Below are 17,112 nucleotides of genomic sequence, written 5' to 3'. Positions count from 1 at the left end.
CACCTCTGGATATTCATGTCTAAGTGTAATCTCCTCCCCTAGAGTGTGGACCTAGTGACTTACTTTTAATGAATAACATTTGGCCAATGGAGGAACTACCAATCCTGAGATTAGGTTTTGTAAGGACTCTGGCTTCCATCTTGCCTATTCTCTTTTGCTCTCTCACTAGGCTAGCTCTGAAAGAATCCAACTATCATGTAATAAGCTGTCCCACGGAGAGGCCTATCTAACAAACAAATGAGACAGGCCGCCATCCTACAGCAGTGAAGAACTGAGGCCCTGAGTCCAGTCATCACTAGGAGATAAATCCTACAAAAAACAATGTGAGTGAGCTGGGAAGTGCATGCTTCCTAGTTGTGCCTAGAGATGAAACCACTGCCTCAGATTATACCTTGAATGCAACCTTGTAAGAAATCCTGAAGCAGAGGATCCAGATAAGCCATGCCTCATTCCTGACTCATAGAAACTGAGATAATTAATGTTGTTGTTTTAAGTCACTAAACTCTACTGAAAGAAGTTTAGAGTAACTGATATTAAAAAAACTGGAAAACCTCCAGTACCAAGCTGAGCTTAAACTCAAGAAAGGGCACAGCAGAGCCACTGGTGATGTACCAGAAAACTGAAAAGGGCAGCAAATGTGCCAGCGAAATATCCTCCTACCATAAAGCCTGATAAAGTGAAATTCTGATACTCAAAACTACATTCAAATGCCAACCAACGCCCAATCATATCTAATGTTTCAGTGTTCCACTCCTGAAACGGAAAAGCTATGAAAGAAAATTATCTTATAAAGGGTTGGAAATAACACAAGTGCAATGATAAGCGCAAAGACTAAATTTATACATATACAAATGTGTATGATCTAAGGCGAAAAAACAGTATAGATGTGAAAGACAAAAATGACAGGCATACAACAAAATGAAAAAGGAAAAAGAACAAAGAGAATAAAAGGCCTTGTGGCCAGAGTATCATTACTTCTTACCCGATTATAAACTTTTTTACATTGTTGTTTTTATTAAAAACTGGTTGAAAATGAATATGAAACATTTTCCTATTCAAGAATTATTCTAATGAATATTAATAAATTTAAAAAAAAAAGCAAGAAGAAACAACCATTTTGGAATACAATGTAAATGGTAACTATAAAGAAAAGCAAGGGAATTATAAATACAAAATTTAGATACTGTTTACCTGAGGGGCTCCTGAACGTTATAGATCCAAGGAAGGAAACACAGAATCTTTCAGAAGTTTTATTTCTTAAACTGGATAATGGATAAACGAGAATTCCTTACATTACTAATCTTTATACTTCACTATGTTATGTAAGCACTCTTTTGCATCTAGTCAATTTTTAATAAAAACAACAGAATAGTCTGAGCGTCCTGGAGGGAACTGGGAGGGGGGGCGTGGAGGATTTGGGGAGCGAGTACATCACTGGAGGGCAGCGATCGGACACCAAAAAAGAAGAGATTGAGCCTAAGCAGTCTAAACCGGCAAGAAGTGGCACACCAGTACGGAGGCAACGCTTTCCCAAGTTTTGCCGACCTTCCCCCCCACCATCCTCCCGCCCCCCACATACTGGTGAGTAGCAAGAAAATGTAAACGTGAGTCTCTTCCCCCGAGGGACAGGGCGCTCTGTGAACACTTCGGAACCCAGAAGTTGAACTTTAAGGTCCAGACGCGGGGCCAGGCGGCCACCTCGGGACTGTCCTGCCCTGCACCCCCCACCCCAGTGTACGGACCAGTAGAATCACTTAGCCCGGTCCCCTCTCCCAGTATCCCAAGACCGCCCCCTTCCCTCCAGCCTGCCCGAGGGGGGCCTTCCAGAGAGCCAAGCGGGTTCAGGGGAGCGGGAGGGGGCCCACCATGGTGACGTCCTCACGGCCCTGCAGGACCTCGGCAACCCAGATCAGGGAAACACCAACAACCGCAATAGCTCAGAGGAAGCGTCCAGCCTAAACACACGTGGTTGCCGGAGAAGACCGGGCGAACCCGACCGGAAAGGGAGGGGCAAGTACGTCTCTCTAAAACTTCCCGGGGAACCAAGACCATGTCTTTTTATCCCGTATTAGACTTTTCAGCCCGGGACCAGCCGGCAGCCTCTCGGCCGGCTTGCCAAAAACGGTGGGAGGAAGCCTGGGGCCGGAGGGTGAACTTGGCCCCAGCGCCCAGTGTGAGGCCCAGCCTTTGAGCTGGGCTTACCGATGCTAGACGCTCCTGGCTAGTGGCGTCCCAGGCTTGGTCGTAGATCTCCTGCATCATCTGCCCTGGTGCACAGCCCCCAGCTGAACAGCATCTTCCGACGAGGCTCTCCTTTTGGAGATGCCTGCCTCGCAGAGGCTGGCCCCCTCCACGTTAGACCGTTAGGAGATGGCCCACGTCCTAGTATGGCAAAAGGCCCTCTGCTCACCTCGGTTACCTTGAGCAAGGCTTTCCCCCAACTGAGTCTCAGTTTCTTCACCCATTAAGGGCCCTTCTCAGATCCAAGGCCCCTTCCAACCTAGTTTTTTTTGTTTTCTTCTCACAATGTGTAAGTCTGTGTTTTACCTGTATTTGTTAGGATTCCACAGACCGTATATGCGTTCAACAAATATGTGATTGTCTACTGTGTGCCAGGCTTTGGGGATACTCCGAGGGTTAGTGAATAAATAATTAAGTAAATAAATAAAATTATTATTATTATTATTATTTCAAATAGTATAATTACTTTGAAGAAAATAAAGATGGTGGCATAGGCAGGAAAGTTGTTTTACAAGTGGTTGTCTCTGAGATCCTCTTGAAAATAAGAGTTGAGCAGAGACTGATACTAAAGAAAAAAATATTATTCAAGAGGCTTGTTAAAGGATGGTAAGGCAGACTTCATTCAAGGGGGGGTGCTTTGCCATGTGTATAAGGATCACTGCTACCGCGTCTTGCAGTGGGGGATACAGATTGGGCAGGTGGGAATTTATAGCCAAGGAGCAGGGTGAGGGGTGATGGATGGAAAATTACCGAGAGGAAACGTCAGGAGTAAGGGGGCTAAACCAACCTAACAAGATTCTTGGAATAGTCAGTCCACTGTGATCAGACATCAACAGGAAGATGGTGGAGGATCAGGAAACTGATTAGATAAAGATATCAAGCTTGACCAGATGTAGAGGATGGGGGACTCTAGCTAGACTGACTTTCTTGCTAAAATTGAACACTGCAGAGAAGAACGGGAAATCCAAAATTCTAGGCCTAGATGAAAAAGAGTTTGGGGAGCCTGAGTAGAGTGTGGTCAAGGAAAGAATTTTGTCACTTGAATGAAAAGAGAAAAGTAGGTATGGGAAGAAGCCACAAGCAGGGTGAAGTTGGGTGTGCCTGGATAAGCATGTGCAGGTACATGTATTTAATCAACAAATATATCCATTCAAAAAAATAGATGAAATTATAACCAAGAATTTGTGACCAGAAGATCCATGAATCTAGGGGCAAGGCATTTTCATACGGTTTTTAAGTGTGTAAAAGTGCATTCTATGTGAATCTACACTATGAAGGTCACCCTTACAATATATGCTATGGAAACATTAATCTACTGAGGACTTCAATTAATTCAAAACATTTCACTTTACTTCTGTGCTCTCACCATTTCCTATGATACAACTTGTACCCTCCCTACCGCATTCCCCAAGTCCAGCCCAGTGCCAGTCAGCTTCCTGAGGGCTATGTTACTGCCAATCCAGTGAGCACTCATATATCCTGAGATTATTTTTTTCATTTTAATAATTAATTTCATTTAATTTGGGTTTTGAAAATAAAAGACTTAATTTTTCCCCATTCAGACTCAATCCCTAAATAATATTGACTATGAGCAAGACATCATGCTCAAAATATTCTGTAGCAAATGCAAAAGTGAGTTATACAAAGAAAGCCTACAAGTAACAATGATGACTAACATTTGGTCATGATTTAATGTGATATACACACCACTCTGATAAGAAGAATGAATCTCCCCCCTTTCCTTCCAATACAATGCCCCCATAACCCAATAACCCCTGTGGATAGTTCAGAGACATCTTTAGAGAAAATTTCCTGTGCTTTAACAAATACACCGAGAGATCTGTGTGAGTGTGTGTGTGTGTGTGTGTGTGTGTGTATGTAGGGGTTAAGTAATGATTAGTACTAGATATTGATACAATGAGAACACTTGTACAATTTCTAGGGCAACCACTAAAAGAATAGAAACAGGATATGTAACTTTGAATAGGATAGAAACAAGTAGAGAAAATAAATGGAATGATTAAAAAAATACTCTAACAACTCAAAGCAAGGAAATAAGGGAAAAAAGAAACAAGACAATAGGAAAAGTAGAAAACAAAAATATGGTGGTAGATTTAAATCCATATAACAATAATGTACTAATTGCTCCCAATTAAAAAAATAAATATTTCGTGTTGGATTTAAAACATACAACTGTGCCCTGTTTTTGAGAGATACATCTAAAATATAAGGAAACAGAACAATTAAAAATAAAAAATGGAAAGATATACGCTAAGCAAATACTAACTGAAAGAATGCTAGTATAAATATATGAATGTTATACAAAATAGAAAAAAAGTAGTTAGAGGTTACTTCTCAATGATAAAAAGTTTCCATTTTAAATTTATATTTACCTAGTACCATAGCCCCAAATATATAATGGAAAACCTGATAAAATTTCAAGGAGTAGTAGAAAAACAAATTGCCCTGTTAGGAAATTACCTCTCTTCAATAATTAATTGAACAAGCTGATAAAATACTAACAATGATTTGAAAGACTTGATCACAACATAATTAGAACTAATGGATCTGTTCAGAATACTGCTTCCAGTACTTGTAAGAACACATATGTTTTCGAACATATATTAAACAGTTACCAAAATGATCATATATTGGGCCAGAAAGCAGGTCTAGACAAATTCGAAAGGATTGAAATCCTGAAGAATGTTCTCTCTAACCACTATGCAATTAAACTAGAAATCAACAAGAAGATAGCTAGACAATTCCCATATATTTAGAAATCAAGAATTATACTTCCAAATAAGTCATATGTTAAAGAGGAAATCATAACGGATATTAGAAAATACTTGGGGCTGAAAAAATAACAAAATACTGCATATCCGAGTTTGTGAGATACATCTGAAGCAGTAATTAGCTCTTTTAGTATAAGTACTAGAGTCTTAGTATAAATACTAGAGAAAAGAAAGGCTGAAAATTAATGAACTAATCCATATCAAGAGTCCAGAAAAGAAACAACAAAAGAGATTCAAAGCAGAAGTTAAAATAAAATAACGAGCAGAAATTATTGAAATAGAAAAAATATATATATAATTGAGATCAAGAAGATCAAAATGTGTTTCCTTTTAAAGAACAATAAAGTTGATACATTCCTGCAGGATCACCTAAAAAAAATTAGAAAAGATACAATTAACCAATATCAGAATTAAAGCAAGGTGACATTACTTCATATTATGCAAGCATAAAGGGAATTATGACCAAATAAACTTAAATAAAATGGACAAATTCTTAGGAAAAAATATAACCTATCAAAATGGATGCAGAAGAATAGAAAATTTGAATAGTACCATTATCATTTTTAAAAAAGGTTACTCAAATATCTTCCCACATTAAAATTACAGGCTCAAATTTTTTAGATTTTATAAATACATACAAATAGAGATAGAACAGCACTTCCTTAATATGATAAAAATGTGCATGAGTATTGGTGATAGTGGGCATCGTTGTCCTATTTCTGACCTCAAGAGAAAGCTTTTTTTTTTGGATTTTGGAACACCACTCTGGCAATCTTTAAAAAGTTGAAATGTGTACATCCTCTAACCCAGCATTGTCATTCCCAAACGTATACCTTAAGAACTCTGGACAAGTATCTCAGGATATAAAAACAAGGTATTTATAACGGTATTGCTCATAATAGCCCAAACTAGAAAAAAACTAATTGTTCCTTAACAAAAGGATAGAAAAATAATCTGTGGTAAATTCCATAAAGCAGTGAGGCGCGGCTGGGTGGCTCAGTCGTTAGGCATCTGCCTGCGGCTCAGTTCATAATCCCAGGGTCCTAGGATCGAGCCCCGCATCGGGCTCCCTGCTCAGCGGGAAGCCTGCTTCTCCTTCTCCCACTCCCCCTGCTTGTGTTCCCTCTCTCGCTGTGTTTCTCTCTGTCAAGTAAATAAATAAAATCTTAAAAAAAAAAATTCCATAAAGCAGTGAAATGAGCAAACTATAGCTATGAGCAAACATGGATAAATTTCTAATCATAGTGTAAAAAATATGGACAAAATGATGCATACAGTAAAATTCCATTTATAAAAAGTTCAAAAACAGGCAAAATGAGCTACATTACATTTTTCACAGATATTTTCATAAGTGGCCAGGCATGTTTCATAACCTCAGTGGCAGTTATCTTGGTGTTTGCTTTGTAATTTTTCTTTATGTGCTACATATATGTTTTATGCACATTTATGTTTGTAAGCTATGCTGTCACTGTAAGAGGTGTTAAAATTTTTTTAAGTGCAAATATATTATTCCATTGTCTCCTGAATCCAGTATTACTGATAAGAAGTCTCATGTTGGTCTAATTTTTGTTGCTTTGTGAGTGGCTTACTTTTCTGTATGGAATCATCTAATAATTTCTATTGACTTTGTTCTTCAATTTCACTATGATGTGTCAAGGTATTGGTATTTCCTTACATACATTGGTATTCTACGTATCTTTCAATTTCCTTTTGGGATTTGTATTATTGGATTGATAATTCTATTCTCCAGATCCTGGAGAATCCTGCCCCGGGTGAGTTCCTAATTTGATCTTCCAGCTTACTACTTTGTCCTTTGATTTAATCATCCTGCTATATATTCCATCTATTGTTTTCTTCATTTCAACTCTTATTTTTAACATATATCACATATATATATTTATCATATATATATAATCATTTGTCTTTAAAGTAATTTCTTAACCTTTTGCTTTGTTATCATATTCTTCCTCAACTCTTTTCAATATATATTGTGCTCATGTAAAATTATTGGTTCAGGACACCCGGGTGGCTCAATCAGTTAAGCGTCTGCCTTCGGCTCAGGTCATGATCCCAGGGTCCTGGGATCGAGCCCCACATCGGGCTCCCTGCTCAGCGGGGAGCCTGCTTCTCCCTCTCCCTCTGCCTGCCGCTCCCCCTGCTTGTGCTCTCTTTTTCTCTCTCTCTGTCAAATAAATAAATAAAATCTTTTTAAAAAATTATTGGTTCATCCGTTTTCCAATAAGTGCGCTTTATATGGCAGGTGTTGTTCAATTTAATTATTTTTTTAACATTCTTTTCAAACAGTGGTACTCCTCAAGTATGTCTTTTTCTTGAACCTGTGACATCACATTTCCTTGATGGAATCAGTTCTCTTGTCCTACTATAATGTGTATTGGGGAAGTACTCAAAGTCATACTCTCACCTGTGTCCTCCTTGGAAAATGTGAAAACAAGGAGGATCAAGTCTCAAAGGAGAGAGCTCCAGGGACAGCAGAACCTTTGCTGCCAAGAAGCGCAGGAGGTGCAAAGGTCCAAGGGCATCGTTGCACCTGTTTTCATTAGCTCCTTACTTTACCTGCACCCGTTTTCATCAGCTCTTCACTTTAGCTAGGTTCTGTCTTCTCTGCTAGTGCCTCTCAATACTGGGAGGCCAGTGATGTGCCACATTACTAAGGTGAAGTAAGAGAGACAGGAGCTAAAATTACACCCTCTCCACATCCTCCCCCAGCTGCCACAGATGTCCTCCTCCCAAGCGACTGCTGTGTTCTCCGCCTACTTCCCACCCCATCATTCGCTAGTTCCCATCCTCCTAGGGATTCTCACAGTTATGATTTTACTGCCAACTGCCAGTCCCCTCTTGTTTCTATCATTTTTCAGGGTTGATTTTGGAGTAGCCTGTGATACTTTATCATTTTATCCTACTTAATTTTAGAAATACTGATTATATTAGTAAAATTAGCCTTTTGTTATACATGATATAATTTTTCTCTTGACCTGTTTATGACAATGTTTGCTGGGGAGAGATTATAAAATATCTTTCAATAGGGAATTGTTATGTAAATGGTTTAAAGATGGCCCCTGTATATGGGCCTTTTTTGTTTTCATCTTCACAGCAGGCTGGGACCTCATAAGTCAAAAGGTGCCAAACTGAAATTTTTATGCAGCCAATTGTTTGAAATACAGTTCAAAAAGGGAGATTTTTTTTTAACCCTTTAGAGCCTTCTTGCTTGGCATACCCAACCATGACCCAAAATCTGTTAGCCATACGTAAGATAAAGCCTGGGACTATAAAGACCCCAAGCTACTTGTGCCTTTCAGAGTTCTTGGGCTTAGAGTCTCCCCACAAACTGGTGATTAATATCACCTAGACACACAGCCCCTTCGCCAAAACCTCTCTCTAATCCCCCTCTTCCCATTCTGGGTAGTGGCCTTCACCATTGCCTTTAGAAGATGTCATGAGCTGAAGGACTCCCCTCCCAATGCAAATCTGTCAAAGCTTCTACCCAAATCAAAGCTTCTACCAAATAAAGCTCTTTGCTACTTTTGCTACTTTGCTACAGTGCTACTGTCACCTCCTGGTCATATCCATGAACTTGCTACAGTAGTTAAATAGGTAACAAACAATTATTCGCTGCTGTTTTAAAAAATGATTTAAATCTATAGATACCTATGTGGAAAAATGTTGTGTATATTGTTATCCATGCATAGAAAATATCTGGAAGGATATACAATAAATTGTTAGTAGTTAATGAGATTAAGGTTGAGGCTGGGGTTGCTCAGAACATAAATTTTTACTCTATTCTACAGTGCTTGAATTTTGAAAACAGTGTACTTTATAACTTTTTTCCAATTAAAAAAAGAAGATCGAGAAAAGCTGAATTTGATGATTAAAGTGATCAAAGATTTTGGTGTCATTAGAGATGGGTTAATGCAAACAAAATAAAAGAGCTAGTCATCAAGTTTAGGCTGTAAGTGTGAGAGTCCTAGCCCCTAGGACCTGGTTTTACACTTTGCAACCATAAGCATCTACTATAAGTATGTGTGTGCCTACCTGTCTTCTCTATTAGATTTAAGTCCAGTATCTGGAGGACAAGAACCATCTTTGATTTGCTTATAGAGCATTACATAAGCCTGTTATCTATCAGGTATGCGATAAAGAAATGAATAAATTGTTACTATTTAGTGAACAAAATCTGTTTTGGTTCTTATGCATAAAAAAATACTGTTTTGAAGATGAAATGTTTTGAACTTGAAAACATTGTAAATAAACACTATTATAAGATTGTGTACACAGCACAGCCAAAGTTACCTTTCTTCTCTCTTTTTGTTTGTTTGTTTGTTCTTTCCTATGGGGAGAGGAAGTGGACAGGACAATGTCCATCTTCAACTTTGCAGATGAGGAAATACCTGAAGGAATGACTAGTTAGACGGAAAGAAAGACGTGGAACTCTGTAAGACTCATTGAGCAGAGCTGCCTGACAAGGCTGGACCTTCCACCATCTTCTGAACATTTATATGTAGGAGAAATGAACTTAAACCTTGCTTGAGCTACTACCTTTTTTTGTATAGTTATTTTGTTGCCTCAGCCATATAACTTGAAAAATATGCTACAGTACAGTAATAAAAATTGAACATTTATTCTAAACAAAGATACTGAAATAACCTTCCTCAGACATGATTCTCAATACTTATTTTGATTTATTTGATTGAATTTCAATAAAGTATAATAGCCAGTGTTTATAATGATGACCATTAGTCATCAAAGAAAAGGTTAATGCTTCATGTACCCTTTATAAGAAGAAAGGTAGATATATTTGATGTGTTTTAGAGAGTTTAATTTAAAACCATTCAAATGCAAACTTTTTGTGTGTTTAACAGAGTAGTTCTAAGTCTCTGGAAAATTCAACTGACTGTAACAAAGGGATTTTTTTTTTTTTGAACAGTTCCTAACAATGAAGATTTTATTAGACTCAGCTTTGGGGGACATATTTTTTAAATGACACCAGAATGGTTAGCAATAATTGGTATAGATAAGAATCCCATACTCCAAGGTCTTTGGGGTCAGAGTGGTAATATCACTATGTGAAAGACAACAGAGAATGGTGTAGTTTGGGTTGTAGTTATCTGGAGAGTATCTGCCCCATATAAGACATTAACATTCAAAACACTTTCAAATACCTGTTGCAGCTATGACAGAGTAACTAGAATGAGACCCTCTAGCTGTAAACAACTAGGAAACTAGACAAACTATACAAGTTTTCATAGATTGGAAAACAGACAGCACAAGACTATTATCCCTGAAGAAGAGACACAAACAAGGTGAGCCATACCGTCCTCCTGGAGGCACTTTCCAGACAGTGTTACCGGGAAGGATATCTTAGACAGAGCAAGGCAGTCTTGTGAGGTAAGGGAAGAGAGGCTGGAGCTCCAGAGGGCTGAATTGGCTAGAATTTTGGAGGGAGAATGCTTACAAGAAGGAAACTGCCTGGAGAAAGACCTCCAGAAATCTTCAATTTCAGTGTATGTGCTGCCGAAGCGAGCATCCTCCAGACATCTTAAAAGGTGTGTCCTTGCATAAGGTGGACTTGTAAAAGGCCAGGCAAGTGACAACTTGGGAGTAATAAATCAAACATTTCCTGGAGCTCACATAAGGCTGAGACACATCTGAGTCTTGACCAGCCAGAGAGGAGAATCCATGTTGACACTCAGGGACTTCAGTGGAGAAACCTCAGACAGGCTTGCTTTTGTGTGAGCTAAACTAATACCAGAGTGAAGTATACTTTCTATCTATCTGCTTTAATAAACTTAAAATTCTTAAGATCACCAAGCTGCCCGATAAAACAAAATCCAGCACTCTTTAAAAGACTTTAACAAAGCAAAATCTAGCACTGCAAAATAATATCCACCATTTACTACTACTACTACTACTACTACTACTACTACTACTACTACTACTAAATTACTAGCTATTTCAAAAAGCAGAACAGAAAAAAAAATCAGTGAAACCAGATTAAGAGACAGAGATAATAGGCTTAGCAGAGAAGCACTTTATTTTCCCCCCAGCTTTATTGAGCTATAATTGACAAAATTGTGTAAGTTTAAGGTATACAATGTAATAATTTAATACACGGTATATAATATGAAATGATTAGCACAGTAAGATTAGTTAATATATCTTTCACTGCACCTAGTTATATTTTTCTGTGTGGTGAAAACTTTTAAAATCCACTCTCTTAGCAACTTTCCGTATAAAATAGAGTGGTTTTTTTTTTAAGATTTTATTTATTTATTTGCCTGAAAGAGAGTGAGAGTACAAGCAGGGGGAGCTGCAGGCAGAGGAAGAAGCAGACTCCCAGCTGAGCAAGGAGCCCAGTGCAAGACTCTATCCCAGGACCCAGGGATCATGACCTGAGCCAAAGGCAGATGCTTAAATGACTGAGCCACCCAGGTGTCCCAAAACCAGTGTTGTTAACTATAGTCACTATGCCCTATGATATAGTCCCAGAATTTATTCATCTAAGAAGCACTTCATATTTACTTTCCTAAGTAAATTTCCTAAATAAATATCCTAAGATATAAGTGAAACTTCGATGCTTCTAACCTCTAAATAATAACTCACTCTTATGTAGCAAAATGTATATTTTCACAAATCAGTGTAGACCTCCTAAGTAATCTGTATGTATGTTTTATTTTCTTTACTGCAGTCCAGTAGAAATTGTACTTACCAGTTCCTGTTCTTTACATTTTCCCTCCACAGCTATTTGTATGAGTGATCCAGCTAGGTTTTATTTTCATTTGAAGTACACTCTACCACAAATACTTTTCCATACCATGAGAAAAAAGTTGTAGTGGAAAATTTAAACAAAGACAAAACAGGACATTTAACTTATTTTTAACAGACTTTAAATCAGAGGTCAAAACCAGCAGCCTGAAGATAGGGTTTTGGTTTCTGTGGATTTTTTGTCCAACAAAATGTTCACAATTATTTCAATTTTCAATGTCTTTAGGTGGGCTTGTATTCTCCAGTTTGTCATAAACCACTCCAATCCTCTTATTTTATATCTGACATTCATGTACTATTTATGGTACCTCCTAGCCCATTAGGCATTTGAGTTTGCCAATCCCTACTTCGTGTGAATAAGCCAAAATTAATACATAATTTCTTCTTATTTTGCAGAAAACTTCTAAAATGACCTCTAAAATAAATGATGAACTTTTTCTAAGACAACTAAATTTTTAACATTTTGGCTTAAAATTTTTTGGCAGGTCTTTTGTCAGTAACAGCCTCTTCAGAATGGAGAAAATAGAACGCGGTATCATTTCTTTGATTTATTTGACTAAATTGTGTTCACAACCACATAGGGTGATTTTGCATAATCAAATTATGTATACTTTATATTTACATCATTATTTTCAATTGTATATTTTAAAATATATTTTAAGGGATTACATGCTTAAAGAAAATATTAATAACTTATGTATAACTTTCCAAACTTCCCTTTAAAAAAATCACAGGACATTTTAAAATGTTTTATAGATGATTTATAAAATATTATTTTCTATATGGGTATAAAAAGTCCACACAGTCTTATTGAATGACAAGGGGAAATTCACTATTTAGGGTATTAAATCTCCAAGATGACATTCTTTTCTTAACAAAATTGACCTATACTAATGTTAATAACTTTCTATTTAATACTTTGGGAAATAGTTGTGCAATACTTTACATAAATGGAAAAATTGGGGAACTTGAAATGTTAAGTAGTTCCTAAATCTCCCATGCTTTTTTTCCTGTGAACACTGCCTCATAAATCATTTTTTGCTATGTTGTTTACCAATTATTTGGATTTATTAGAGCTCTCCTCAGCCAAAATAATGGTGAGCTACCTTTGTTTATATTAACTGCTTTCCTGTCAGCCCCTAGCAGCGTGCTATCATTATGCTGATACTTTCTTCTCTAATTCCCATATTTACTCTCAGCCCCAATCAAATGTTTTTATTTTCTCTTCCTTTATTTGTCTAAAAAAGATAAACAAACATTAATTTGCAAAGAGCATGGGGAGCAATGAATCCAAGATGACCCTAAGGACTTTTCCAACTCCAACATTCCTTCAGCAAATCTTAAGATCTAGTTAATGTCATACCATGATGGTTTACTCTAATATGTATCCTTAAAAAATAAAATGGTAGAATTAAAGTGACAAATAATATTTAACATATTTTTTCTGAGATAGAATGTAAGAGAATATGAAAAGTAACAAGACCACACTGACTTAGTTGTTTACAGCCTGATTGAATATTGAAATGATTTAGGGGGCTTTTAAAATTAGTGATACCTATACCCATCACCCAGAAATTCTGATTTAATTTGTTTGAAATGCAGACTGGACATGAAAATTTAAAAAAAAAATCCCCAGATGATTCTAAACTACAGCCAATATTAAGAACCACCAGTATTAAGTCTAGCTGCTATTTATCTGTTCTTAACTTCGACTAAGTATTAGAATCAACAGGCGCATTGAAAAATACATAGCTTCTCAGACTCAACTCCCATAAATTCAAATTACTCATTTTAGGGTAGAACCCAAGCATTATTTTGTTGTCGTTGTGGTTCCCTATGTCATGTTTTTGATGTCAAGTCAATGTTAAGTACTATTGCTCAAGAATCAAGATGCTTACCATCGCAACGTGAAAAAGAATGTAGTGTCGATTTTTTGTTTTTCTGATGACAGGCAATGACCCTTACCTGCTAGAAGAGCTCAATGTCACAAATTTAGTTCTATAACTAATGTAGGTAAACTAGCTTTGTATTAAAAAATACTCATAGTAACAGTTACAGAATTTTAGGGTCTACTGGGAAAATTGAGTGGTTTTAGATTTGTTCTTCCGGCAAGTTTTGGTCAAATAAGGCATTGTACTTCTATCTGTGATCCAGAGCCAGAATTCTCAGTTGCTCTGAGAAAGTCTTTGTTGGCATAGTGTTGCCATATCGGTTAGACTGAAAGCAACTTTGGCTCATTTCTGTTAATGCTCATTTCTATTAAGGCTTTCTTTGTACTCTTGGATATATGCTGAATGCATTAAAAGAAAAGCACAACCTCATAAATAGCTTCCTATAGTACATGAAAATAAGAATGACTGCTTTTGAATTTATAACATGAGGAAAAGTGTAAAGAAATTTAATTATTTTTAATAATGTTGAACATGCAAGCAACAAAATTAATATAAAATAATCAATTCTCTTGGGTGCGGAAGGACACGGCAGTGCGCGGAAGGAGCAGAGACACACAGCGACTCCCGAGGCCGAAGAGTCACAACGAAGCCTCTCGAGGCACACTGACAGTTGGCAGAGCTCGTTTCCTGGAGGAGGCCGGACCAGGGCGTGGTGGTCACACGACAGAACTGTGAGGCGGTTCAGCGGCCGTTTTTGCTGTGAGGAAAGCAGCGAGAGTGCAGTCATGGCACACGACTCCAAGCCCGATGGGAACACGGTGCAGGTGCTGCGGGACGTGGCCAACCGCCTGCGAATCCATTCCATCAGGGCTACGTGTGCATCCAGCTCCGGCCACCCCACTTCATGCTGCAGCGCCGCTGAGATCATGTCCGTGCTCTTCTTCCACACCATGAGGTATAAACGGACAGACCCGCAACACCCCGACAACGACCGATTCATCCTCTCCAAGGGCCATGCTGCGCCAATCCTCTATGCCACTTGGGCAGAGGTGGGCAATATTGGCGCATCCGACTTGCTGAGCTTGAGGACAATTCACTGTGACTTGGAGGGACATCCCACCCCACGGTTGTCGTTTGTTGATGTGGCAACAGGATCACTTGGGCAAGGATTAGGTGCCGCGTGTGGAATGGCATATACCGGCAAGTACTTCGACAAGGCCAGCTACCGGGTGTTCTGCCTCATGGGGGATGGCGAGTCCTCAGAAGGCTCTGTCTGGGAGGCTCTGGCCTTTGCTTCTCACTACAGTCTGGACAATCTGGTGGCAGTCTTCGACGTGAACCGCTTGGGACAAAGTGGAGTCACGCCTCTTGAGCACTACACAGACATCTATCAGAATCGCTTTGAAGCCTTTGGGTGGAATACTTACTCAGTGGATGGCCATGATGTGGAGGCATTGTGCCAAGCGTTTTGGCATGCAGCTCAAGTGAAGAACAAGCCCACTGCCATAGTTGCGAAGACCTTCAAGGGCCGAGGTATTCCAAATATTGAGAATGCAGAAAATTGGCATGGAAAACCGATCCCGAAAGAAAGAGTAGATGCAATCATCAAATTAATTGAGAGTCAGATACAGACCAACAGGAATCTCACACCAAAACCTCCCATTGAAGACTCACCTCAGATCAGCATCAGGAATATGAAAATGACCTGTCTGCCTGATTATGTGGTTGGAGACAGGATAGCTACTAGGAAAGCATTTGGTTTGGCTTTGGCTAAACTGGGCCATGCAAATGAAAGAGTTATTGTCTTGGTCGGTGACACAAAGAACTCCACCTTTTCCGAGATATTCAACAAAGAACACCCTGAGCGTTTTATTGAATGTTTTATTGCTGAGCAAAACATGGTGAGTGTGGCACTAGGCTGTGCCACACGTGGCCGAACCATTGCTTTTGTTAGTACCTTTGCTGCCTTCTTGACCCGGGCATTTGATCAGATACGGATGGGAGCCATATCTCAAACCAATATCAATTTTATTGGTTCCCACTGTGGGGTATCCAATGGTGAAGATGGACCCTCCCTGATGGCCCTAGAGGACCTAGCCATGTTCCGAAGCATTCCCAATTGTACTGTTTTCTATCCCAGTGATGCTATCTCAACAGAGTATGCTGTTTATCTGGCTGCCAATACCAAAGGAATGTGCTTCATTCGGACCAGCCAACCAGAAACTGCAGTTATTTATACGCCACAAGAAAATTTTGAGATTGGACAGGCCAAGGTTATCCGCCAGAGTGTCAATGACAAAGTCACAGTTATTGGAGCTGGAGTCACTCTGCACGAAGCCTTAGCAGCTGCTGACAGTCTTTCTCAACAAGGTATTTCTATCCGTGTCATTGACCCATTTACCATTAAACCCCTGGATGCTGCCAACATCATCTCCAATGCAAAAGCTACAGGCGGCCAGGTTATCACAGTGGAGGATCACTACCGGGAAGGTGGCATTGGAGAAGCTGTATGTGCGGCTGTCTCTGGGGAGCCTGACATCCTTGTTCATCAGCTGGCAGTGTCAGAAGTGCCTCAGTGTGGGAAACCTAGTGAGTTGCTGGATAAATTTGGAATCAGTGCCAGACACATCATAGCAGCTGTGAAAGATACTTTAATGAACTAAAACAGTTGATTTCTTAGAGTTAGTGTGTTATCTGGCTTTGGTCTTAAAACACTGGCATCTTTATATTATTATATTCATGGTTGTTACTAAGCCATCGTTTAGATCTATACCATTGTGCTTTTTTTTTAAAGGGGACATTGAACACCTTTCTTCATTCCTAATTCAAAATTTCAAGTTAACTACCTTTCTGTTAAACTGTCACTCTGTATACAGATGTCACGCTCATTTTTTTAATGAAAGTAGGTTATAACATTTCAAGTAACAAAATAACAAAACAGCCACCCTAATACAAAGTTTTCTGTAAGACTACAAATAACTGGATTGGGAATCAACATAGAGAAAACAGGTTCTTAAATGTGTGTAATTTCCTTGTAAGTTAAAAAAAATGTGAATTTAATTGTATACTTCAATAGGCCAGGTTTTGAAGCAAGTTCGAGCTTTCATGTAATGCTGTCCTACCTGCAGCTTCCTGCAATTGCCTTGAAATTTCCTCTGATGTCTGTCTCATCTCTCCTCTGCAGTTTAGAAGCTGTAGAGGGCCAGTAAAGGCTCTTATGATGTTCTGTACTGCTTGCAGTGACTGTTCCATAAAGAGATGAAAGCATAACTAGTTCTAGTCTGCATGCTACACTGTCTTGTGAGTTTTCAGAAGTGTTTCATTTTCTCAGTGACCAAAACATTGCTAATCTGATTATATTCATGTAAGGATACTAACATCGATGTAATAAAGCATTTAAAAACCAA

At 38.6% G+C, this 17,112-nt stretch overlaps 2 protein-coding genes across 3 annotated transcripts in view; one reads left to right on the top strand and one right to left on the bottom strand.

Annotated features, from left to right (window-relative positions):
* The window catches only part of TMA16 (translation machinery associated 16 homolog), a 23,945-nt gene extending 21,948 nt beyond the window's left edge, over nucleotides 1–1,997 (bottom strand). The window contains exon 1 of the mRNA XM_025874406.2: nucleotides 1,866–1,997. Within this exon, the coding sequence (XP_025730191.1) occupies nucleotides 1,866–1,868 (3 nt within the window). The 5' untranslated portion in view covers nucleotides 1,869–1,997. The remainder of the gene's footprint in view (nucleotides 1–1,865) is intronic.
* Nucleotides 1,878–17,112, top strand: TKTL2 (transketolase like 2). Of its 2 annotated transcripts, none has more exons than XR_012378067.1 (2): nucleotides 1,878–2,014; nucleotides 9,391–9,672. XR_012378067.1 is itself a non-coding variant. In XM_025873969.2 (2 exons), exon 2 carries the CDS (start codon nucleotides 14,491–14,493, stop codon nucleotides 16,366–16,368), a length of 1,878 nt encoding a protein of 625 aa, XP_025729754.2. In that variant the 5' UTR covers nucleotides 1,932–2,014; nucleotides 14,288–14,490; the 3' UTR covers nucleotides 16,369–17,112. The 2 variants fall into 2 exon arrangements, 1 of the variants encoding a protein (XP_025729754.2); XM_025873969.2 differs by lacking the exon at nucleotides 9,391–9,672 and adding an exon at nucleotides 14,288–17,112 and having other exon boundaries at nucleotides 1,932–2,014.

This window comes from Callorhinus ursinus, unplaced genomic scaffold, assembly GCF_003265705.2.
Source record: "Callorhinus ursinus isolate GAN/ISIS: 27379988/994484 unplaced genomic scaffold, GSC_fseal_2.0 scaffold4, whole genome shotgun sequence".
Taxonomy (NCBI): Eukaryota; Metazoa; Chordata; class Mammalia; order Carnivora; family Otariidae; genus Callorhinus; species Callorhinus ursinus.
Note: the sequence above shows the minus strand (reverse complement) of the source record. Positions and strands in the feature narration are given on the sequence as shown.

Bases quoted from the DNA above. Each gene is read 5' to 3' on its own strand.
- TKTL2 (XM_025873969.2), top strand. From the start codon at position 14,491: ATGGCACACGACTCCAAGCCCGATGGGAACACGGTGCAGGTGCTGCGG.